Source organism: Juglans regia, chromosome 2 (assembly GCF_001411555.2).
Source record: "Juglans regia cultivar Chandler chromosome 2, Walnut 2.0, whole genome shotgun sequence".
Classification (NCBI taxonomy): domain Eukaryota; kingdom Viridiplantae; phylum Streptophyta; class Magnoliopsida; order Fagales; family Juglandaceae; genus Juglans; species Juglans regia.
This window is the reverse complement of record NC_049902.1, coordinates 4177357-4203139: the sequence shown is the minus strand read 5'-3', so window position 1 is coordinate 4203139 and position 25783 is coordinate 4177357. Positions and strand designations below refer to the sequence as shown.

The following is a 25783-nucleotide window of genomic DNA, read 5'->3' as shown; positions in this document are numbered from 1 at the left end:
GTCTCAGGTTTTTTGGGTCGACCATGTTTTTGCGTGTGACATTGTCCTTTTCCAGACTAAATAGCTTGAGTTTACTTCTCAAAACGTTTTTATTTATTTTAAAAAAATTTAAATTAGACTCACTTGTAATAAATTCAGTGAGATCTTTATTTATTTATTTATTTTACTGTATTTGAATTATGTGAAAGATGTGTGACTTTTATTTTTGAAAAATAAAACAAATGCTGGCCTAAACTGCCAGGCCCAGTCCCATTGTTCATTTAAACAAAGCATTTTTCGTCCTGCAGGCTATTAAAATTTAAGTTTTAGTTTGGATTGAAAGTTAATCTATCTCATCTTATCTTATTTTATTATTATAATTTTTTAAAATTTTTACATAAAACATAATAAACGATTCAATTTTTTTTAAATTTCAAAACAATAATAATATTAAAAAATAATATTCTAACAATATTTTATTCAATTTTCAACTTTTATCTCAACTCATCTCATCTCAATTCACTATCTAAATCCAACCTGGGTATTTGTTAGCAAAGACTCTGAATGAGGAATATTTTCTTTACATTTCATTTACACATGATGAGATATTTATACAAGAGATAAAAAATAAAAAACGGGTACATAACAGCAGAGACTTTGTCTCCAATGCTTTTTAGAGTATTCTTATTTTCCATACAATTATCATCTAGTTTAATATGCCCCCTCGAGTCCAAAGGGGTGTCTAACACATTGAGACTCAACCTAAATTGAAAGAATTTGTCAAAAACTAAAGTCTTGGTAAAAACATCCGCAATTTGATCTTAGAGCTAATGAAGGAAACAATTAGACTCTTAGTAGCGACCTAATCTCTGATAAAGTGAAAATTAACCTCCATGTATTTTGTTCTTGAGTGATACACAGGATTGGCAGCCAAGTAAGTGGCTCCAATTTTGTCACACCACAATATTGGGGCCTTTGATAAGTGAAGACCAAGTTCAGAAATTAAGGTTTGGACCTAGATGACTTCAGCAGCAGAAGAAGCAAGGGCCTTATACTCTGCTTCTATGCTGGGACGTGCTACTGTGTGCTGTTTTTTCGAATTCCATGAGATAAAATTTCTGCCAAGGAAGATACTGTACCCACTAGTAGAACGACAGTCGTTTGGGCAACCCGCCCAATCAGCATCAGAGTATGCTTGCAACTGAAGAGAGGAATTGAAAGAAAAGAAAAGTCCAAGATTGATGGTATGCTTGAGATACCGTAGAATGTGTTTTACTGCAGTCCAATGAGGCATTTTTGGGTTGTGCATAAACTGGCACACCTTGTTCACCAAGAAAGAGATGTCTGGCCTAGTTAATGATAGATACTGCAGGGCGTCAACAATGCTATGATATTGATGAGGGTCACGACAGCAGTAGCCCTTGTGGTTTGGGCTTTAGCCCAAAAACAGACAAGAGGTGGACCGAAATTGGAATTTATGATTATTGTATGGTCTCAAATTGGGCCAACACTCACAATCAAAAACCTTCAAAAAAAATATAATCAAGAAGACGATTATGGATAAGAGAGTAAGGAGATTTTTTATTGAGAGTTGGGCTTGGTAAGAGATTGATTAGATAGACAACAATCTCAAAGGCTTCAGCCCAAAAAGTTAATGGAGGTGAGGCGTGGGCCAAGAGAGAAAGCTCAATTTCTACAATATGTCTATATTTTCGTTCAATGAGACCATTTTGTTGATGTGTATGGGGGCAAGATAGACGATGAGTAATTCCAAATCTTTTACATAATGAAGTGAGAGGTTGAAATTCCCCTCCTCCATCCGTTTGCAATGTGATTAATTTAGAATTAAGCAGTCGCTTAATATAAGGCAAGAATGTGATAAAAATGTTAAGAACGTCTGATTTTAATTTGATAGGAAAAATCCAAGTAAAGCATATATAAGCATCAACAAAGGACAAATAGTAATTAAAACCATTTCTAGAAACATAAGGGGCTGACCCCAAGATCACCAACAAGTAATTGTAAGGGTTTTGTATAACGGGGGTACAGTTTATTTGTACTAGCTAGATATAATATGGTAAGATTTGATTTATATAAAAGTTTTAATTTTAAATTATTTTTTATAAATTAAATATTATCACGTGAATGATATTGATGGTATTTGTAATTAAATAGTATCAGTACTTAGAGCATTCTCATTAGATTGGCTAAATTCATCTTCAAAATTTAGCCAATATCACATTTTTTTGTATTTGCCTATTTCATTTAAATTCAGGACATGTTTGGATTCAAAACCCACTTCAACTCATCCCAACCCATCTCATCTCATCATTAAAACTTTCTCAAATTCTCACACAAAATATAATAAACAATTCAACTTTTTCAAATCCCAAAATAACTTTTCCAAATTCTCACACCAAATATAATAAATAATTCAACTTTTATTCTACTATTCATAAATCATCTCAACCCATCTCAACCAATGTTTTGAATACCGTACCGGATGGCGTACCGGTCAAGACACTGGAACGAAATATTTCGGTACCGGTACCGTTTCGTGTACCGTTTCGGGATAGTCGATATATGAATAAATTATATATATAAATATATATAACAATTATATTCTAAAATAATAGTTTATATATGAATAAATTATATATAAATACATACATACATATAAATTATAAATAGTCTAATCTAAATTGGGGGTCAAAAAATAAACTTGTAGTTTGAAAAAATGAAAAAAAAAAAAAAACAAAATATCCGGGCCGAAATATAGCACCAGCCGAATTTAGGCCGAACGGCCGCCGATACGGCCGGTATTTTGGCCGATACGGTATATATCTAGTACCTGTACCGGCCGGACGGCCAAAACGAAAAATTTCGGCCGTACCGGCCGGTACGGTACGAAATTAAAAACGTTGATCTCAACTCATCTCTGAATCCAAACATCTCTCAATCTCTACATTAGATTAGCCATTCACTCTCTATATAATACATGCAATTAAGATTTCTGCCAAGGAAGATACCGTACCCACTAGTGGAACGACAGTCGTTTGGGCAACCCGCCCAATCAGCATCAGAGTATGCTTGCAACTGAAGAGAGGAATTGGAAGAAAAGAAAAGGCCAAAATTGATGGTATGCTTGAGATACCTTAGAATGCGTTTTACTGCAGTCCAATGAGGCATTTTCGGGTTGTGCATAAACTGGCACACCTTGTTCACCAAGAAAGAGATGTCTGGCCTAGTTAATGATAGATACTGCAGGGCACCAACAATACTACGATATTGATGAGGGTCATGACAGAGGTAGCCCTTGTGGTTTGGGCTAAAACCCAAAAACAGATAAGAGGTGGACCGAAATTGGAATTTATGATTATTGTATGGTCTCAAATTGGGCCAACACTCACAACCAAAAACTTTCAAAAAAAATATAATCAAGAAGACGATTATGGACAAGAAAGTAAGGAGATTTTTTATTGAGAGTTGGGCTTGGTAAGAGATTGATTAGATAGACAACAGTCTCAAAGGCTTCAGCCCAAAAAGTTAATGGAGGTGAGGCGTGGGCCAAGAGAGAAAGCTCAATTTCTACAATATGTCTATGTTTTCGTTCAATGAGGCCATTTTGTTAATGTGTATGGGGGCAAGGGAGATGATGAGTAATTCCAAATCTTTTACATAATGAAGTGAGAGGTTGAAATTCCCCTCCTCCATCCGTTTGCCGTGTGATTAATTTAGAATTAAGCAGTCGCTTAATATAAGGCAATAATGTGATAAAAATGTTAAGAACATCTGATTTTAATTTGATAGGAAAAATCCAAGTAAAGCAGATATAAGCATCAACAAAGGACAAATAGTACTTAAAACCATTTCTAGAAACATAAGGGGCTGGGCCCCCAAGATCACCAACAAGTAATTGTAAGGGTTTTGTATAATGGGCCCGATTAGGACTAAATGGTAATTGATGATTCTTGGCATGGAGACAATCTGAGCAGGTGAAGGAAGACTCGGTGGGGAGAAACTTCAAATGGTTGTTGCACAGGACATGAGAGACTAGTTTAAGTGATAAATGGTCCAATATGTGATGCCAATTAGCTATGGAGGTGCCTTCGCCAAGCTAAACTGAAGGAGAGATGGAAGACGGTGACGGAGATGGGAAGACATATAGGTCGTTATGACTAGGTCCGGTGAGGAGGATCTTCCCGCTCTGTTTGTCATTCACAAAAAAGTGAGAAGTATGAAATTCGAAGAAATAATTGTTGTCAACACAGAATTTACCACACAGACACAATATTTTTGGTTATGGAAGGAACGTGTAGTAAATCATGAAGAAAAAAAGAAGAGTTATGAGAAGAGAATGAGGAGTCACCGAGATGTTGTATTGGTAGAATTGACCCATCCCCCCCCCGAATTTGCTCACCGCCATTGTACTGCTTTGAGGACAGATTGAGATTGTGAAGATCATTAGTCACGTGAATGAGTAGCTACTAAATCTGGGTACCACGAGTCATCAGAGAAAGAGCTAGAAGAAGTGTAGTTTGCCGAGAAGGAAGGGGAAGCATTGAGCTAATACGAGTAGTCAAAGCGGTATCGGCACTGAAGGGCAGCATGACCCTGCTTGTTGCACACTTGATAGGTTGGGCGAGGGAAAGCCTGTTGAGGTGCTTGAATGGGGAAGGAAAAATTTCTGCAACCCTGAGAGAATGGACCAGATCTCCCACGGCCATTTCTGCCCTGTCTTCCTCCACGTCCGCGAGAAGGACGACCTCCAGCAGAGGTGAAATTAACCGATGGTTCAGTGCCATTTCCATTCTTATTAGCCGAGTGTGAGAGTCTGCTTTCATGGGCTAGTAGCAGTTGATATAACTCATAAGAAGAAATAGGATCATATGAGTCACCAAGGCCAATAAGTAGATAGGTTACAAATTCCTTATCAGGTAAAGAATTAACAGTAGCAGCTAATGTGTTGGCAAGTGAATGCACCTTGCTGAAATAGTCTGTGATATTTTGAGAGACTTGGGAGAGATGGGTGAGTTGAAAACGCACGTGAAATTCCTTTACCTGTGACCGAGAGGCAAACATAGCAGCAAGGGTGTTCCACAGCTCCATAGAGGTATTTGATGAGAGAACATGCCCTGTAACAGAGTCCGAAAGGGATGAAAATAGAACACTGAGCACAAGCTGATCTGTTCTTTTCCAGGTGGTATATGTTAGATTAATGGTGGTTGTTTGGTTCAACAGAAACTGAGAAGGAGGAGACACAAAGCCATCGAACGAAATGAAAGAGGTCTTGGCCTCGAAGATAAGCACTAATGTGCAGATTCCATAAGGGATAATTTTAGGAGGTAAGTTTCGTGGTTACAATATGAGAGAATAAGGAGATTATGGAGGTATTTGGAATGAAAGAATTGGAGAGGGCCATGGATCAGAGAGAGACAGCTAGTCGTGCTACTCTGATACCATAACAGAGACTCTGAATGAGGAATATTTTCCTTGTATTTCATTTATACATGATGAGATATTTATACAAGAGATAGAGAATAAAAAACGGTTACATAGCAGCAGAGACTTTATCTACAATGCTTTCTAGAGTATTCTTATTTTCTGTACAATTATCATCTAGCTTAATATTTGTAATCAAGCTCTAGTGTACTTTTCTACCTGAAAATATATTGTTGCCATACAAAAAAAAAAAAAAAAAAATTATAGTAAAATTACATGAAATACAAAATTGTACTTATTTTTCGGGTTTGTAAAATAAACTAACGTAGAAAACTTACAATTAATACATGCAATTATATATGGGTAGACTTATCTTGACTTGTTAATGTGGGAGACATTAACCATGTTTACTCTGCATAATGGTCGCTTCCTTCTTTGTTAGGTTTTATTTTAAAAAGAACATCATGCCAATGGTCATTCGACTCCTTCCAAAAGGCACTTTAATTCATCGTTCATGGATTTGGGAGCTATTTATATATATATATATATATATATATATATATATATATATGTAGATCAAAGCAGACTCATGTTGTCACATAATTTTTATTGACCAATCTGCAGTAACAATATTATTTATGGACAACGTAGGTGAAATACCAAATCTCTACATGACATGGTTAGGTATATATCCAACCTTACTAATCAAGTTGGCAATAATTCACTCAGGCATAAGGTTTCAGGCCTCCCAGTTTGAAAAAATTTTGTTCCCAAGTCAACCTAGTAAACGGGGTACAGTTCATTTGTACTAACTAAATGTGATATGGTAAGATTTGATTTATATAAAAATTTTAATTTTAAATTATTTTTTATAGATTAAATATTATCACGTAAATGATATTGATGGTATTTGTAATTAAATAGTAGGAGTACTTAGTGCATCGGAACTTTTAGAAGTACAAGGGAGTGATTTGAATTTAGAGATGAGATAAAATTAATTTAGATAGTTTGTAAATAGTAAAATAAAAAAAAAATTTATTTATTATGTTTTGTATTAAAATTTAGAAAAATTATTTTGAAATTTAAAAAAATTAAATTATTTATTATATTTTATGTAAAAATTTTAAAAAATTATATTGATGAGATGAGATAAGTTGACTTGAGTTTTGAATATAGAAGAGGTATATAATTGTTTTTTTTTAATTTTATTTTACATGTATTTTTTTAAAATAAAAAATTATAATATTATTAAAAGATAATTATTTAATCACTAAATAAAAGGGAAAAAAAAAAATGCAACGGAGCTCCAGCCTCCAGCGGGAGCTGGCAGCTATGAGAGTAGCTTTACTCATGTAGTGTCCAATCAAGAGTACTACTGTCATTTCTCAATGATTTTTGAGAGTATATGGACAATGAGTCATCTCTCTTCGCTTTGCCGACTCTCTAAATCACTTTTATATTACTTTCGAGAGAAATGTACGAGCTCCATATAGAAAAGTTTGGTACAAATTTTTATAAAAAAAATAGATCTTATTTAAAAAAAATAATAATTTTTTTTTATTAATAAAATCTATTATTTTATAAAACACTTATATAAGACTTATCTATTTAAAATTTATATAGAGCATTACTCTACTTTCATCAACCGTATGGTTTAAATATGGAGTTAAGTTTTTTTCTTTTTAATAGTATTGAGTTAAGTAGTGAAGAGAGTTATATGTATGAGATTTATCTAAATTGAGTTTAAAATGTGTTTAAACGTTAAGATGAGTTTAATATTTTTTATGAAAAATTAAAAAAAGTTATGAGTCTTATATATAAAGATATTTTAAGTTGAAAAAGATTATAAATTCATTTGAAATTAAACTAAACTCAATTAAACTCGGTCGAGTTTAAAAACCAAACGCAACCTAAGTATACATACTCAGTCCAAATATATAAAATGTTGACATCTCAGATTATTTAATCACTATATATCTGATATGATCATGTGACAAGGAAGGCAGATTTCATTTCATCATCTTCTACCTTCCTTGCTGTCTTTATGTGTTTTCCTTTTCATTTTCTCACCATCCGCCATGCATCACGTACTACTAGTAGTATATATACAATTGCAACATCAGTAGAAAATGCAATATAGCAAAGATAATCCCTTTTGCTTTTGGTATTTAGCATGTGCAGATCATTAGATGATCAGGTGGGCTAGCTGCTGGTCCTGACTATGATAATGAAGTTTATCACAGAAAGGAACCCTAATTCACAGGAACACTAAAAAGGAGGAGTTGGTCCTTCTCAAGCACCCATTTATGACAAAATGGCCAGTCAATTTGCAGTAGTACCACTGCATTAATAGAACCACTGAAGTACTTGGAAAGTGCATGGAAACTCATGATGTTCTATCCCAAGGCAAATATAGATAGCACCAAGAGACTTTTTTGTGGGTTTCAATATATCAGCTTAGCTCAGTATCATTTTTTGCTAAAAAGTTAGGTATTGGGTAATTTATATATGTAGTGGGGTGGGGTACTTGAGTTCGTTAGATGATGATAAAAACAAAAAAGGGAGAGGGAGAGGGAGTAGTACTTGAGGTTAGGCAGTGATGGTGTGCTGATACTGAAAGCTCTCTCTCTCTCTACTGTAATTTCTTTGACAAAGAAGACTAGGGTTTATATTTATCATTTAATGCAACAACCCTAGTGTCCAAATTCCTTTTCCTACACGGATCTTTAGGCTTTGCTTTACCATCTCTCTATCTCAATCAATATATCTTTAGTTATAAATATATCTTATAAAAATAAATTTATAAATTGATTTTATAGTTTAATGTGATATTATAAAATTATTTTATTGTAAAATAAATCTAACTTACCATATGAAGTCTATCAGTTTGTGAATTTGTTTTTTAAAAACCTTTTTTGTGGCTGTAGGTCAAAAATTATAAAAATAAAATTTACATGTTAAAATGTATTGATAAGATATACTATTAATTATTAAAAAAAAGTAATTTTACAATTTCTTACTATTATCTTGATTTTGTGCAATATCTATATAATCTACTAGATTTATAACTTTTTGAAAGAGTAATGATACACCGAGGGGTGTAAAAATTAATCAAAAACTGATTGGATCGGTCCGATTTTGGATTGGTTCCCTTAATTCCAAAATCGCCCGATACTGGTCCGATTCTGATTCTTTGCCTTTTAGGATCGGACAGGACCAATTCACTATATTATATATTTTAAATTAATTTTTTTAATATTATATATAATATTTTTTTATATTATATATAAGATAATGCTATTATAACTTATAACATAAAATTTTAATTTTAAACATGAAAATTTATTTGATCATTTGCTTTAAACATAATATATATATTAATAAAATTTTGTAGTAGTTTTTTTATTTGTTTTATAATAGTTTTTTTATAGCAGATATTTTTTACATAACAGATTTTTTTTTATAAAGTAGATTTTTGTAAATAGTAACAGATTTTTAATAAAACTGATTTTTTAAAGCATTTTTTTTATAAACAAATTTTTTTATGACAAATTTACATTTTATTAAAATCGAAAAACAAGACCGAACTAGTAAAACTCGAGCTACTGATTTAGGAGGTAGCCGATTCATAATTGGTTTTTAAAAATATAAAATCGGTACATATCAATTTAATTTTAAATTTTATCCAAAATCGGACCGGACTAGACCGGTTACACCCCTAGATACACCCTCAATATATTTCACAACACATTTCAATATTATGTTTTAAGATGGAGTAGTTTTTATAAAATTGTGTTATTTAGTTGTATAAAATGTTGTAAAAAAATATTGTATATAAATTATTTTTTATATTATTATAATTATCATTTAATGTAATAAAAGTTGGAGTGAAAAAGTAGTAGACGCGCATATCGTAGAACTTTTCATTCCTCTTCCTTTTCATCAAAGGGGAAGCCATTTTCTCTTTCTCTTCAATTTTTTTTCTTTTTCTTTTTCTTTCTCTCTCTTTCGGTGCAGCCAAACAGTCTTCCCTCTCTGCCATTTCCCATAATAAATCCATTGGTTACAGCAAATGCAGCTTTGGTTGTACTCTTTGACCCAATTATTTTGGTTCTCTGTCTGTACACTGTACTTTTATTAAGCGTGTGATCCCAAACCGAGGTCTCTGAGAATCCCACGCGAGAGTATGGAATACTATCTACTCTCGCACTCTCGCTATACGCTATATATTGATGTGAACGTCAGAACGTGCCTTGAACCTTGTAAGGTTTAATAAAAGTCGGACATTTTAGTCAATTCAAAAATTTAGGGACAATGAAAAAAGAAAAAGAAAAAATAGTTACTTGTGAACACGTGGCTTTCAACATCAAGCGAGTACTTATTAGTATACTCATTCCCGCGATTACGTCTACGATTGGTATTTAATGAGTAGATGCCGACCCTCCAAGAAAGCCTCTCTCTTTTATTTTGCGCTCCCTTGTCTCCATGCGCTTGGAAGTGATTAACACTGCACAGCGCATTGGGCTCGGTGCTAATCATTTTAATTCACGTATTAGAAAAATATATTTTATAAAAATAAATTTATAAATTAATATAATTTTATGAAATAAATTTAATTTATTTTATAATAAAAATAAATTTATAATTTAATATATTAAATTACGTGATATTAATTTATAAATTTATTTTTTATAAAAAAATTTTATAATAAAAAATATTTGTTAAATGTTTAAATTAACCTTTTCGGTATGAAAGTTGAAAAATAATTTATAGAAGTTTAGAGTTTGTAAGCTTTGTGCAATTCTTTTAAAAAAAATATTAAGCACACTTAGAATTCACATAAAAGACGCATAATAATCTTTAAACGAGCTGCATGGAAATTATATATTTAAAATTGTATTTGATATTATTATTTTTATAATAGATTTTTTTTATTAGTTACTATTTACTACCACATACCACACACATTATAAAAAAAAAAAAACTATTAAGTATTAAGTGTGGGAATAAATAATAACTAATATATAACTAAACCTTTTATAATAATATTGGTTGTGCCACTTGTCGGTTCCTCGGGTATCTTTTATAAACACAAGAGTGTGATATTCAATAGTTCTTGTCCCTTGAGGGAGTATTGAGTATTGGCTCTTGCTCGATCTCTATAGAAAAATTATAGTTACAGTCATGAGTACATAAGTATCGTACAATTACTTAAAAAAATGAATAAATATGAGATCTATATGAAAAAATAATAATTTTTTAATAATAGATCTCACTCTTTTTCAAAATGACTATACAATACTTATGCATTTCACGACTGCATGTAGTATTACTCATCTTTATATTTGAGATAGGCCAAGCTTGCATTTTTTTATGGCAACATGAACTAATTGAGACTGTTATTAATTCTATGACATTGATATTGCTGATTTTCCATTAGCTCATTTGTCATTATAAGTTCATAAGACATGAGCCTATTCCTTCCAATCAAATCTATCACATTTACTAAATTATTTGTTTGTGAATGCAAAATTATAATCGATAATTAAACGATATGCACAAATTCCTTTTTTTTTTTTAATACTAAACTTGTTGCTCGAATCCTAATAACTATAATCCTTATATATGTATATATAAACTTTATAAATATACTATCAAAAAATAAAATTTTGTTTGTCAAACTTTGTTGATAAAATTATAGAGTATCATATCAATAATTTGTTAAAATGAAACAGTTCGTGAATAAATTTGAACAAAAATAAAAATTAAATGAATTGTTTATGAATATAAAATACAAACTAGGCGATAATCTCAAACCCTACTCGTTTTCGAATATAAATTAAGACCAATAAAATTTGACCATCGAAGTTGAAACTTCACTAAATTTAGATCATGTTTAGATAGTGAGGTGACATAGTTTTAAATAAAAATTGAATAAAATATTATTTTTAATATTATTATGATTTTAAAATTTGAAAAATTTAAATTATTTATTATATTTTATGTGAAAATTTATAAAAAATTGTAATAATGAAATTAGGCCTCGTTTTTTTTACAATCATTCTCATTTTATTTCATCTTATAATTATAATTTTTTTAAATTTTTATATAAAATAAAATAAATAATACAAATTTTTTAAATTTTAAAATAAAATAATATTAAAATATATATTTTAATAATATTCTATTTAATTTTTAATTTTATGTCAATTCATTTTATGTCTTCAGTAAAAACAATCGAACATCTAATTAGAGGATGTAATAAATATAATCCCTAGGACATGGGACCTAGGAGGCTAGGACCAAGGACCCTTCCGTCTCGAGCTCTCACTGTCGAGGCGCTAATGCTATAAAGCACCGTTGGCGCAGTGCGCTACCAGTCCCTTCCTCACTGTTCACACTCTAACAAAAAGAACACACCCCCTGCTACCACTGCCTCCTCTCTCTCTCTCTCTCTCTCTCTCTCATTCGAAGTTCTATCCTCAATTTGGATTCGAAGTCCTAAAACCGGGTCGTGGGAAGTTGGATGAATTCGAGTCAGCGGGAATGGATCCTCCATTGATAAACGAATCTTCGTTCTCGGCTGCGAACCTATCCGCGTACAGCTTGGCCGAGATTTGGCCATTCGGTGCGGAGCCCGGCGGGGGACTGGGGCTTCGGATGGGTAACTTGGGTCAGACACCTGTCGGGTTCGGGGACAGCTCCGCAAATCGTGACGGGTCGGCCGAGGAATCGACGGTTACGGAGCAGAGTGGCGGTGGTGATGGGAAGAAGAGGAAAGAAGTGAGCTCGGAGGACGAGTCGTCGAAGATGGTTTCCACTAGTAGTGCCAATGACTTGGTTGGTCTCTTGTTTTTTACTCGTTTGGTTTAATTTTATTTCGCTCAATACTCCGTTTGGTTGCCGGGAAATGGAAGCAAGAATTGCAGAATAAATGCTATGATTTTGAGTGTTATGTTCTTGTTGTTCGTGTTTTGGTTTGGATTGATGAAAAGCTTGAATGGCTTAATCTTTTTTTTTTTTTTTTTTTATAGGAGGCTTAATCTTATTTGAGTGGGCGTATTTTTGTGTAATTTTTGCAAATGGTGTAAAGTGTTTAAAATTTATACTCTGAATTCTTTTCTATCCAAAAATACTTCCAAAAGAAAGACGAAACAAGAACCAAGTTATGCTGAGTATTTTTGTCTTTGCGCTTGACGCCGAATGGGAACTTTCGAATTCGAATGGTTTCTTTTACCGCATGTTCTTGGCATTTAATGGTTCTTTGGATAATTTTTTAGATTAGGATATTTCTTTTTTTTTTGTTTTTTAAAAAAACTTTTATAAACTTGATCTGCCGCGAATATCTTGTGCTTTTCTTCCTTTTTAGCTAAGAATTAAGATTTTGTTGTCTAAACCACGGGGGAAAGTTTGAGTTCTTCTGGAATTAAGCGCCATGGGATGGGTGCAACTTTGATGACTGATTTGTTTATTTGCTTAATTTTAGTACTCGTTTTCAAACCCTAGATTAAAACATGCTACTCTGTTGGAACAGATAGAATCAAATGGTAAACGGATGAAACTATCTGGATCCCGAGATGAGAATGAGGGTTCAAGAGCTGAAGTGGAAGCTAGTTCAAAGCCTGGCAACAAGTCAACTGAAGAAAGCACCAAACCTTCCGAGCCACCCAAGCAAGATTATATTCACGTCAGAGCGAGAAGGGGCCAAGCTACTGATAGCCATAGTCTAGCAGAGAGGGTAATTCCCTTCTGTCTCCTTGAAGTTGTCATTTCCAATCATGAAATTATTCCAGAAAATAAATAACTCGACTTTGATGATATTTTAAGCACAATTATTTGGAAAACATGTTACTTAGCTGGCCCATATTGACAGGCAAGGAGGGAGAAGATCAGTGAGAGGATGAAAATTCTCCAAGATTTGGTCCCTGGATGTAACAAGGTATATAATTTTTCTTGGTGGTAGTTTGATATAGGTACTATTACTGTGATTACGCTTATTAGTTCTATACAATCAAGCATATAAAAAAATGATGGATTTTGTGTCTTTTATAAGTCATGTTCTCTTTTCTTACCTTATAAGTAGATTAGTCTTAATTATATCTATGCAAAAATCTGAAAGCTTGATTTCAGCTTCAACTCTGCTTGACTTTGTGTCCATCTCTGTACAGGTTATTGGAAAAGCCCTTGTCCTTGATGAGATAATTAATTACATCCAGTCGCTGCAACACCAGGTTGAGGTGTGTGTCTCTGTTGCCACTCTACCTCATTATAATTTCCTTTAGACTGCAGAACTTGAACTTTTGCTGTATTTATTGGATCGTGCAGTTCCTCTCGATGAAGCTTGAAGCAGTTAATTCAAGGATGGGTATGAACCCTGCTATTGAGGGCTTTCCTCCGAAAGATGTAAGCTTGCGTGCACTGATTCATAATCAACATATCTTTCATCATGAAGGAACTGAGATAAATACCATGATATTATTGCTGGATATCATCTTAGGACTGCAATTTTTGTTCTGTTTATTTATAGCCTGCTTGTGCGGAGAAGTAATAATTTTTATGCGGTCAATTTCAATGCTTCTAAAATATACTTTTTAGTTATCAGACACTAGAATTTATCAAACTTGAGTGGCCACTGAAGGCAGAACCAGATTGCGCTTCAAAATATTTCTTGGCTACTTCTACGCACTAATCTGACACCCATTGGATATCACAGTTCAGTTTGCAAACTGAAACGGAAAAAAAGCCTCTGCCATGAGTGTTTTTATAACGGAAAACTATGGCCAAATGGTTCACATCGAAGCAGTTAAATGCTTCAAAGCTTGATAAAATTGAGATATAACTGCTATTGTATCATTACCAACGTTTTAAAAGCTGAAAGCACCTCATTTCTTCCTTTCGCCGGTTGTTGATAAGTGTAAGGAACTTCCTCTTCTGATAGAACAGCGATGGTGCTAAATTACTGACAGATTATTGATTGTTTTATTTTTGGCACCTAATGTTTTAATTTCATTTATTGTACCAAATTGTGTATGTGTGTGTCTGCACATGTGTCCGTCTGCATTTGTGTGTATGAACAATTCTATAAGTAAAATAAACTTGCTATCTTCCCCAGTCATAATTCTAGCCATTGGCTGGGTAAATAGAGAGAATCACTTTTAATGCTCTTTTTATTATTCTAAGATGAAGTTATTGGTTGGCTAAAGGTCACCATAATGACTTTAATAATGATAAACTCACACGCACCAAAGCTTTGTATAGCAGAGCTTGAAGTTCCCCTGTCTTCACTGTGTTCCATGTCTTGCTCTTATTAGATTCATGCCATCACTTCCTTGTCCTAGTTCCATATAGACTCTGTTGTATTGTTTTATTTTCAATAATCTTTCCTCTATAATGCCTATAGATTTTTTGCTTTGTAAGTTGTAGCTGTAGGTTTGCTTTCTGAAGGACATAGTCGAAATGGAAATTGTTGCACTTAATTTTTGACTTCATACACCATTCAACAATATTTTAACTGCTTCAAAACCTTTGTCGCCAAAAGAGCAAATATGCAAATGTTTATGATATGTTGATTCAGCACTCAAGCATGGCTATTTCCAAGTAATTTTGGTTCACTACGAGAACCATGGTTTTTTATGTTGACATCTATGTGAGGTGATATATCTCAGTCTGCCTTTCCTTCTTTTCTCTATCTATTTTGTTTTCTTTTTCTGCTGCATTTTTCTTTCAAGAGGTGCGGAACTGTGACTTCCTGTGCTGCTATGCAATCATTGGCTTTCATTGTGAATGATTTTGGAAACTCTTCTCAGCAGCTGGTGCCACCATTGGATTCTCTCATTGATACAATCCCTGTTTTATTTCCTGGCCACATACTTATCCATCTGAATACCTTTAATCCACGGACATAAATATTATGACTCTATTTTTACATTCAATATCGTAATTTTAGGTTTAATTTAACTTGCAAATGACACTTCAGGCTTTTGTTACTCAGTATATTGGGGGATGGCCGAGGAGAATCTTATCTCCCAATTGTTAATTGGATGGCATGGATCAGAAAATAAAACTTTAAAAGAATTCTATATACCATGATTGTTCTAACCAGTTGTTGTTGTGTATCAGCTTGGTGTGCAGCCATTTGACGCATCTGGAATGGTGTTTGGATCACAAGCAGAAAAGGAATATGCTCAAAGCTCACATCCTGAATGGCTGCACATGCAGGTTGGTGGTACGTTTGACAGAGCAATTTAATCTCATGGGCTTAATTGGATCAGGAGTAGGATTCAGTTCGTTGTCCGTAATTAATGGCCAGCTTTGCCTTATGTTTCTCTACATCGGGTGCTGAAATGTATGTTTGAATGTTCCTAAATTTTTAATGTAATATCGTGTATGTAGAAAATCCGTTGATCTTCTTTATGTATCACCTAACTAGATACGCTTTAGACAGTTTTCTTTGGTATGCGGACAAAATCTCTTAGTTCTCAAGCCATCCATGTAAGCAAAGAATTGTGCTCTCTAGAATTATAAATTCTCATTCATTGTTAAAGTATGTTGCTAATTGATATGATTTCTTGTTAAGCCGTGTTATGTGAAAGCTTTGTGCAATCTGGAATTTCTCTTTTAGATCTCTTTCTCATTGTTAAATGTAACTAATTGCTACATATTTATGTTTAATTGTGATTATGACCAAATTCAAGTAAAGCAAGATTTTGGAGTTTATATATAGAACTATAATAGATGGGTTAAAGAGCTTTATAATCTAACCTATTTGTGGAGTGTTATTGAATGATACTGATTTCCCCAACTCAACAATCATTCAGACCTCAATACATGAATTCACAGATGAAAACTTTTATTGTTAAATTGAAGTATGACACAGATAAACAGCCTGAATATCAGCCCAAGAGTGGGAGGCACGAGGCAGGCAAACCTCATATCAAAAATTACAATAAAATAAATAATCTTCAGGTAAAGAGTATCTGAAAGGCTTGATTTGCTCATGAACTGAACTTGGACCTTATAGCATCGATGATATCTTCTTCTACCTGGAACGCCTTGGTTAGCACGTCGTCCGGAATTGACGGTTTCGAAGCAAAGATGTTGAGGGGAAGGACCACAGAGCCTGCCAAGTGACTGTTGAAAGCCGTGAAGGCAAGGGCCTTCTTTTTTCCAATATTTTTCTGGAAGTGTACGAGTCCCCGAGGAATCACAAACATCTCCCCAGCACTCAAGACCTTAGAGTGATACACGTTCCCTGTTGTTACAAACCCCACCAGCAGCTTCCCTTTAACGACCACCCCGGTTTCACTCGCACGAGGGTGAGAGTGGGGTGGATTGAGACCTCCAGGGGCAAAGTCCAGTCTGTTCATTGACATCCCAAGAGTATTAAGCCCTGGAAAAGAAAGGACATTACCTGGAGTAATATGTGCTCCGAAGATGCTTGATGTGTTACCCTCTTTAGTGAATCCATCAAAGAAGAAGTCATCTGAAGTTACTTCTGAGGCAGGTTTGCAAGGGAAGCCATTAACTGATATTGAGGCATTCAAGTTTGCGATGCAGAAGTCCTGCAGTGGATCGGGGTCGGCCGAGAAGGAAGGGAAGGGGAGAAGCAACAACACGAAGAGGCACGATAGCATATGGAAGGGTGAAGTTGAAGGAATGATCATGGCTGCCACAGGACGCACACAAGGCTTTTTGGGTTACAGAAGTAAAGGGATAATGCTGGGATACTTTAGTGGCTGAAGAGCATGGTTTTATAAATCTCTCTCTTTTTATGCTGAAAACCCCCCCATTAGTCTTCTTGTTTATCCTTCTAATATATCAAGAGACAAACATCATATTCACACCAGCAAAGGGCCAAAAGTCAGGTGATCAGAAGGAACACGACAACGTCCAGCAGACCATAGGAAATATGAGCTGCTAGGAAAGTCCCAGTTTTGGGCATTACTTTGGTTGTGGTTGTGGCTGATTGGATGGTTTTGATAGAGATAGCAATGCATTAAAAATTGTTAGCTGTATGGGGAAAGAAGATGTTATTTTCGTAGGACAGACAATGGAAAATTCAAAAACTTGAAAATGGTGGGGTTTGAAGTTTTGAATAGTCGAGTGTTCATAAGAGAGCAGACAGGTTATTTAGCTAAGATTTTTCTTCAATGAAAAGGTATGGTCTTGACTTCTGTGACATTTATTTAAGTTGAGGGGACTTGTCTCGAAGTTGTAATTCACTGACTCCTTCAAACTTGAGAATCTGATTTTTCCCCGCGGAGATATTTTGTCATGGGAGACCAATTCTTAAATTTGCAGATGGCCCCGCCCTGCAGCCTTTCTTGAACAATTAATTTGTTTATATTGGACTCTCTCTAAATTTTCTTAAAATTTGGTTAAAAATTATACTTTCTCAATTTTTTTTCTTAAATTTTACTCATATTTCAAAAACTTCTTATATCTCATTTTCTATTATTTTTCTATTTTATTAAAATAATATTTCTTGAAGAGTACTAAAGTGACAAAAAGATTATATAAAAATAATTCCACAAACAAACGTGGCTTAATATGATCCGTTAGATTTATTTTACAATAAAAATAAATTTACAATCTGACAAACTACATCAAGTCATATCAATTTTTAAGATTACTTTTATATAATCATTTTGTGGTTAGTGTATTTCTTTTTTTCTTATGTTTTGAACTATTATAGTGAATATTTTAAACAAAAGTTTAAATTATTTTTTTGTAGATACGTTAATATTTTTAATTTTTTTTACAATTTTGTAATTATTTAAATTATTTTTAAAATTATTACTTAAAACTATAACAAATATGAGCATGAGAGAAGTGTAGATGAATGGAATAAGAATTTGTTTTATTTGTTAGAATAAAGAGTTAGGCTTCATATAATTCTCGAATAGGAACTATTCATACAAGCTCATACAGTTATGTTTAAAAAAAAATTATAATTATAATAATATTTCTTTTAAAATGATGAGTTTTCTCTTTTTAATCTCATTTATCAATGGGACTGCACACACAGTCTTTCATTCAGAATTGTAAATAGATTTTTTCTTAAATTATTTATAAAAAATAATTTAGAGATGAATAATGACTCCCTAAAATAGGGAACTAGATGAGTAGGAGTTTTTGTCAAAAAGTTTTTTTTTGGGCTAAAATTTAGGAAATTATGGGCTCAGCCATCCAAATGCGGATGCTCTAAGTCGGTGAAGATATATTATTGTTCACACGGTGACCGATTTGTCGAAAAAATTTAAATTTTTAAAAGTTAAGATTAGGTTTGGATAAAAAAAATATTTAATCTCATCTTATCTAATAATTATAATTTTTTTAAAATTTTTACACAAAATATAATAAATAATTTAATATTTTCAAATATTAAAATAATAATAATATTAAAAAATAATATTTTATTCAACTTTCATCTCAACTCATTATCTAAATCTATCCTAAAAATTTTCAATGTAAAAGATTTTCACCATACCTACTTATAAATAAAATATTTTATTATCAATACAGAAACATGGAAGCGCTTCCTAGGAAGTGTTTTTGCTAATAGATAGGAAAATGTTTTTTACATGTCTTGGATGTGTAAGTTCTGTTCAAGCTATTTGAAAAAAAAAAAAAAATCCGCATGAAAATGAAAAATGCTAAATGTAATATAGAAAAATTTATAAAAACTTACTTATTCACATGTCAGTTAGTGACATATTGAAAATTATGAAGTTTGATATTCAAAATTTAAGTTTCGAAAGAAAACTAACAAAATAAATCTTATACATAAAATTGTCAGTATATATACTAGTACAGGTACTACTCTGTGAAAATATATACTTTTTCATGGTAGACAGTGGTGGAACCAACCATTATTTTTAGGGGCCAACTTTTCTATCGTGTGACATATTTATGTAAAATAAAAAAAGAATAAAAAGAATAACTATATATAAAATTAGATCTCAATAATTTTCTACATAAACGTAAAAGAAAAATCTAAACACACAACTTAATATATATTTCAGATTTATGATAATAACGTTTCATGAAATAATATTCATCCATTATTACTTTTGTAATTAAATATTTAAAATTTATTTTTTTCATAGAAATTATCAAGTTATCTTTTAGAAGGTCATCTTTAATTCTAGTGTGTAAGCTAGTTTTTTAAGTTTCACATCAAATCTAAATATTTTTGTGTCACAATAAACATATAATGATATAATTGAAACTTTAAATAAATTTTTTCTTGCTCAATGAAGTTTAGAGAATAAAATTTCTCAACTATTTTTCATAAAGATCATCAACCTTAAATGATTTTTCTTGTGTTTTTATTTTGGATTCCATATTAAAAGCCTAGTATTATATAATAAAAATTTTGGGATCCATATTAATAAATATATTATTTCTCCTAAACTTAGTTTAAATTAATTTTAGTGAGCGCACATCCTTAAAAATAGATAATAATATATAGAAGTTATACAAAATTTTAGGATTATAGGAAAAAAAAATTGAAGTGAGACATTTCTATTTACATTGAAACTTTAGAGAATCTTAGAGAACATATGGAGATTATAAATCTTTTGGGGGCCATTCTCTATGTAGGAGTCAAATCAGCAGCTTAAAATTTAGTTTCGAGATAAAGTTAAGAAGAGATAAAATAAGTTGACTCAAACTTCTAAAATGAATGAGACTCAAATTAGTCCTAAAAGGGAAAGACTTCACAAGGCAAGTTAGACTCAATCACTCTAAGGAAATATACCTCTATATAAGGAGGAGATCCCCACAAATCTGACAGGCTCTCCACAGAATCTTCATACATACAAACTCCACCACACATAGCAACGCCAAATGATACTTTCTAAATTCTTTCCTTGTATTGAGAGATAAGTTAGGTTATGAGAGATTGTAAAATCATTTATTATAGTGAATTTCACCCTCCAAACAACCTATGGACGTATGCATTATGTCCAACTACGTAAATTTCTATATCTCTCTTTATTTATTTCTATTTGCTTATTTATTATTTATTTTATGAATGAACGAGAAGAACGCCGTATCGAAATCTGAATCACCATCGTGAGTCGGAGATGATTCTTTTCTCTCTTTCAATCTGTTATGCAAATTAAAGGATTACCACTCTATATTTATAGAATTATAAATAAAATTTAGGAGGCATTTTGAAATTTCAAAAAATTTTGGGGGGCCTAGGGCAAACGTGGGTCTGCCACTTATGGTAGATTCTATTAAAATCTATGCAGGACTTAGACACCTTAAATTTATATTTAACATTAGACGGAGCATCAAAGCTAACTAATAAATTGAAAAAAAAAAAAAAGCCATGGATGCATTGCTCGTGTGAGACTCCTGGCTGGACTAGTTGTAATCAAAGGTTCGGTAGCAGCAAGCGTAAGCAGATACCAAAAACATCAGCTCACGAAACCCATAATGGAAATTAGGACTGGGAGTAGTCGAATTTCTAAATGGCAGTTGGCACTTCAATTAATAGTCAAATTTCAAATCTCAAAACTTGACATTTGTTGTTATTATTATTATTATTTTATTATTATATGTTTGCATACATTATCCGCAGAGAAAGGTACACTATCATGGCGAGGTTTATATCAAGGACGGTGCTATTTTTATTGTTGGGAGCTCTTGTTGGGATTTCCGTTTGTGTTTTTTGTATTTTTTTTTTCATATATTTTTTAATACTTATAAATATTTTTAAAAAAATAAAAAAATATTAACTTAATCATTAAGTAAAAAAATAAAAAAAAATAAAAAAATCACAGCGGTAACTTTCAACAGGAAGAACAAGTGGGAAGATTAGCATTTTCCTTATATTAAATACGAGGATGTTTGAAAATATTTTTCATCACATCTCATTTCAACTCATCCTATCTTATTTTCTTTCGGCATTCAAATACAACTACTTTCAAACTAATAATTACAAAATTTTCAAACTAATCATTACTATTTTCTAAAATTTTTAAATAAAAATAAATAAATTTTTTCAAATTCTAAAATAAAGATTATATTAAAATTATATTCGAACAATATTTTAATTTTATAATATTTTTTATTTAACTTTTTCTCTCTCATTTTATAAAACTCAATAAATACTTGTCTCAAGGGTGAAGCTCCCAGCAGGTTGGGTGCCATAGCCCTATTTTACACTAGCGAATGAGTAGTTGCCACATAGGAGTTGCAGCAATATTGAGTTTACACCTACATGTAGATGATTATCTTTTTTTTTTTTTTTTTTCCTTTATATGATCTCTTCTCTCTCTCTCCCTTCCTCAGTTCCTCCCCCACCTCTCTCACCCTCTCTCTCACAGCAAATAAATGGACCATGTAATTCTTTTTTTCAAATATTCTATATGAACCATTCAAATAGATGGCGTGCGGAGACAAAGAAAAGGAAAGAGGAAAGATGAGAAAGAAGAGAGAAAATGGGAGAGAAATAAGATTTAGTATACTAATACACACTATAAATCACATAGATCTCATATTTGTTAAAATCCTATTGGCTGGTGCAAAAGGGTGCTACACACCCGATCGGCTTTGAGATTTTCTCTTATCTCAAACTATCTCACTATTATTTATAAATCATCTTATTATTATTCACAAAATTTTCATCTCATCTTATTCTCCTAACATCCCCTAATACTGTTTCAAGCAGAATTTCCAAACATCCCAAAAATGTTGGCTCCCAATGGTAAATACGGTTGTATAAAATCCACTACCATTATTGAGCTCTATTAATTCTTAATGAGCCTAGCTAGGTTGTGGCGATCATATCATTAATAGCCCTCAAAGATGGAACATCATAACTTTACTCAAATCCCTTGATCGCACAATCCTTGCCTTTCAAGCAATCAAGATCATGCAATTCTTTGAACTACTCATGATAACTAAACTCCAATTCCTTCAGGATGAAGATCCCTTGTTGAAGAAAGTAATCAACTGGTTTAGTGGTTTGGTTTTAGACTTATTGGATACACATAGGGGTGTAAGGAGTTCAATCCGGTCCAGTTCGGGTTGAAGTTGAGGTCAGTCGATCTCGATCTCACAAATTGTGGATCGAAAAGATTCGGTCTGGTCCCAGGGTTTATAAATTTTGGATTGGACCGAACCCCTATATATATTTTGAAAATATTTTTAATAATTTAATATATTATTTTTATATAGTAATTATATAAGTTAATGTTTAATTTTCATCTAATTTATTATCATTGATCATATAAAATATAAAATAATATATACACTATCAATTAATAATAAATCATAAATCATGTGATTATTTATGTCATTATATATAAATAGTTAGCACATCATACATTTATACATACTCTATTATTTAAATTTAATTAAAGTAATTATGTAATTTTTTTAAATATCTAAGTTGCAAGCAAACATGAATAATCTATGTGCAATGATATTATTTGATATTCATTAACCATATATAATATGTGTGACATTACTAATAATTATGCATACTAAAGAGTAAGGTCTAAGTTAACAAGTAGTAACTATCAACATCATAAATATAATTATAGTTTTTTTTAATGAGTTAGTTACATATTCGACATTAATAATTCAATTAATTTTAATTTTAGTAATTTAAATAATTTTTTTATCAATTTATTTGAAAAAAAAAAGATGAAACAAAATAACAAAATAATTGGGCCAGAATAATAGCTACCGGTCCGGTCCCTATGGGTGTTCGGTCTGGTCTGTTCGAAAAAATTATGGATGAAAAATTTCGGTCCATCACCCCCTTGGACTGGACCGGACCGATTTACTCCCCTAGATACACATGTGTGGCAGGCGAGTAAAGATAATATCATGCTAGACTCACGCAATGGTGGGCAATTAAAGAATAAAATTATATAAAACTCATCATACAAGCTCAGAGATAAACCCTAGAAAGATGTCATCAACATAGCAACCCAACTAACCATACCTCGGCGAGATAAAAATCTACAGAGACAAGTCCGAGCGAGTATCCACACCAGATGGACGCTATCAACGGCCAAATCATGCTCTAGAATGTAACATACCAAACTAAGTAGTGAGAATCATGCCTCCAAAGAAATTTTGTATAGTATAACACCTTAATCCTTATAAATAGCCTACCAAAATACATACTAGAAATTCATTCATTAGTGATAAATAAAGGCTAATTCCTCTCTGACTTAAGCATCGAAAGTATCTCAAGCTGGGTTTCTCGAGTTTTTCCTTCTAGTTGTAGGTCGTTTGAGCACGTTTTAGGTATCATTGAGAATTACATCAACACAACTTCCAATTGAAAATTTCTCTGATTGGTTGAGAAAAAAGAATCACAAATTCATCCAAAACAAAAGTAGAGTGAGGAATTTAATCGAGTGTTGTCTGGCCAAGGCAAATTAGATGATGCTAGTGCTGGAGGTCACGCAAGGGAAAAAGGTGGCACGTACTGGGATGGGCTAGAGAGGAGTGGCTTTGATGCTAGTGTTGCTGTTGTGGATCTATCGCACAGTTAGTTGGGTCTTCAGCTCCACCCATACTTGTAACACCCCGTAGGAAGGGCTAGTTACATTTGGGCTCATATTTTAAAAGGATAAGTTAATGGTACAATTGAAGTCACATTGGAATCATTATAAAGATCAAGAACTTCTCTCTCAAGCAATGTGAGATCACATGCACCACTTACACTCATCAATCACTATGTGGTATTACAATACTTGTAATGGGTAAAATATACTAGGCCCAGAAGAGCTCAGCCCAAGGGGGGATGTCCTACCATTAAAAGACAAAAGAAGTGAGAGGAAGGGGAGACAAGGATGAGACATCCAAAATGAGGGTGTAAGGATAAGAGATGAAGGAAAAAAAAAGGAAAAGGGAGGAAGATGTATCACATGCAAGGGAAATGCGGTCAATCCTCACCACTTCCTAGGGGCACGCGAAAAGATGATGGATATAAAAGGAAACAACCAGACTACTCCATGGGACGTCGATTTCTTGGGCATCTTATTTTACCTCTCAGAAGGGGCTCCAGCGAGAACATATTCTCCAGCAAATATATTTGAGATCTCCACTGTATAATGATAAATGATAAGCTATAGGAGACTGTAAATAAGCTTATTATAGTGAATATTCTTTCCCTAAAAATCCTGTGGACCTAGGCATTATGCCGAACTACGTAAATCTGTATGTCTCCCTCTCTTTTACATTCTCAATATTTATTTTGCATTCACTACCATGGACATACACACAACTGCACCAGACTACATCGAGAGCTTTTGACTGCACCGAACGAGACCCAGATCATCATAGCGAGCTAGTAATGACTATTTCTCCCCTCTCGGACTATTGTATGATTTTTGGCATTAACAATTGGCGCCGTCTGTGGGATCGATTTATTTTTTACATAGGAAGCGGAAGAATGATGGCAGATAAAATTCTTCTCCAGATAAGTATTCTCAGCTTCTCCCTTACTATTTTTTTTATGAATGACACTGTTATAAAAAATTGGGCGAGTGTACCTCTCCTCTCCCAGGTGATTAAATGCATTGTGCAATTAAAGCGCTTTCTTTTTATGAACCTGGCATGTGACGCCGGGAACCCAAATTACCCGGCCACTTGAGCTGTAAGTACTCTGCACACTTTAAGTGTACTGTACACTTGAATGCACAATAGATACAATAAAATAGTATGTACATAAACACAACGAACGGGAACTATGCACTTAAGTGCACAATGCCCATACACAATGGGTGGGCATGGCACACAATGCACAATGGGTGCACGTCGCCGTGCACTTGGGAGCCTCGCGATAGGCCGCTGCAAGGTCTAGTGACCCGCTGGTGGCCACCACATGGACTGCTGGCAGTTTTTGTCTGACACACGATGGACCTTACTCGATGGGCCGTACCCAATGTTTGGGCATTTCACAATGGTGCACTATAGCGTGCGCCCAGATGAGCCACGGCCCCGCTGTGGCATAGTTAGGTGATTGCGCCGGTGGTCACCATACGAACCTCCAGCACAGTCTATCTCCTCGGTGAAAGGTCCATGACCACCTAGCCACGGTGAGGACCTCGCCACACGACCACGTGCATGAGACTGCATGTGGCCAATTCCTCCACAGCCCAGTCGCACTGTGGCACAGTAGGGGTGTTGGTGGCCACTATATGGACCACCGGCATTTTCTGTCCCCGCCTGACTGCCACCAACGCACCCCGACACACGATGGGCAATAGTGGCTTGAAGCCATGCACCCATGCTTGTACGTGCACTGGAGAGTAGCGGCTGGAACTCCTCGGTCCAGCCCCGCTGTGGCACTATAAGGCTTTTGGTGGCCACCTAGTGACTGCCG

The 25783-nt window shown here is 33.5% G+C and overlaps 2 protein-coding genes across 2 annotated transcripts; one reads left to right on the top strand and one right to left on the bottom strand.

Annotated features, from left to right (window-relative positions):
• Positions 1-11719: 11719 nt before the first annotated feature.
• Positions 11720-16012, top strand: LOC108999230 (transcription factor bHLH79-like). Its single transcript, XM_018976074.2, has 6 exons — positions 11720-12261; positions 12956-13159; positions 13295-13360; positions 13590-13658; positions 13747-13824; positions 15541-16012. The coding sequence occupies exons 1-6, from the start codon at positions 11968-11970 to the stop codon at positions 15667-15669; spliced, it is 840 nt and encodes a 279-aa protein (XP_018831619.1). The 5' UTR covers positions 11720-11967; the 3' UTR covers positions 15670-16012.
• Positions 16013-16245: 233 nt separating this feature from the next.
• Positions 16246-17238, bottom strand: LOC108999231 (germin-like protein subfamily T member 2). The gene has a single exon (XM_018976076.2). It carries the CDS (start codon positions 17082-17084, stop codon positions 16416-16418), a length of 669 nt encoding a protein of 222 aa, XP_018831621.1. The 5' UTR covers positions 17085-17238; the 3' UTR covers positions 16246-16415.
• Positions 17239-25783: the final 8545 nt, after the last annotated feature.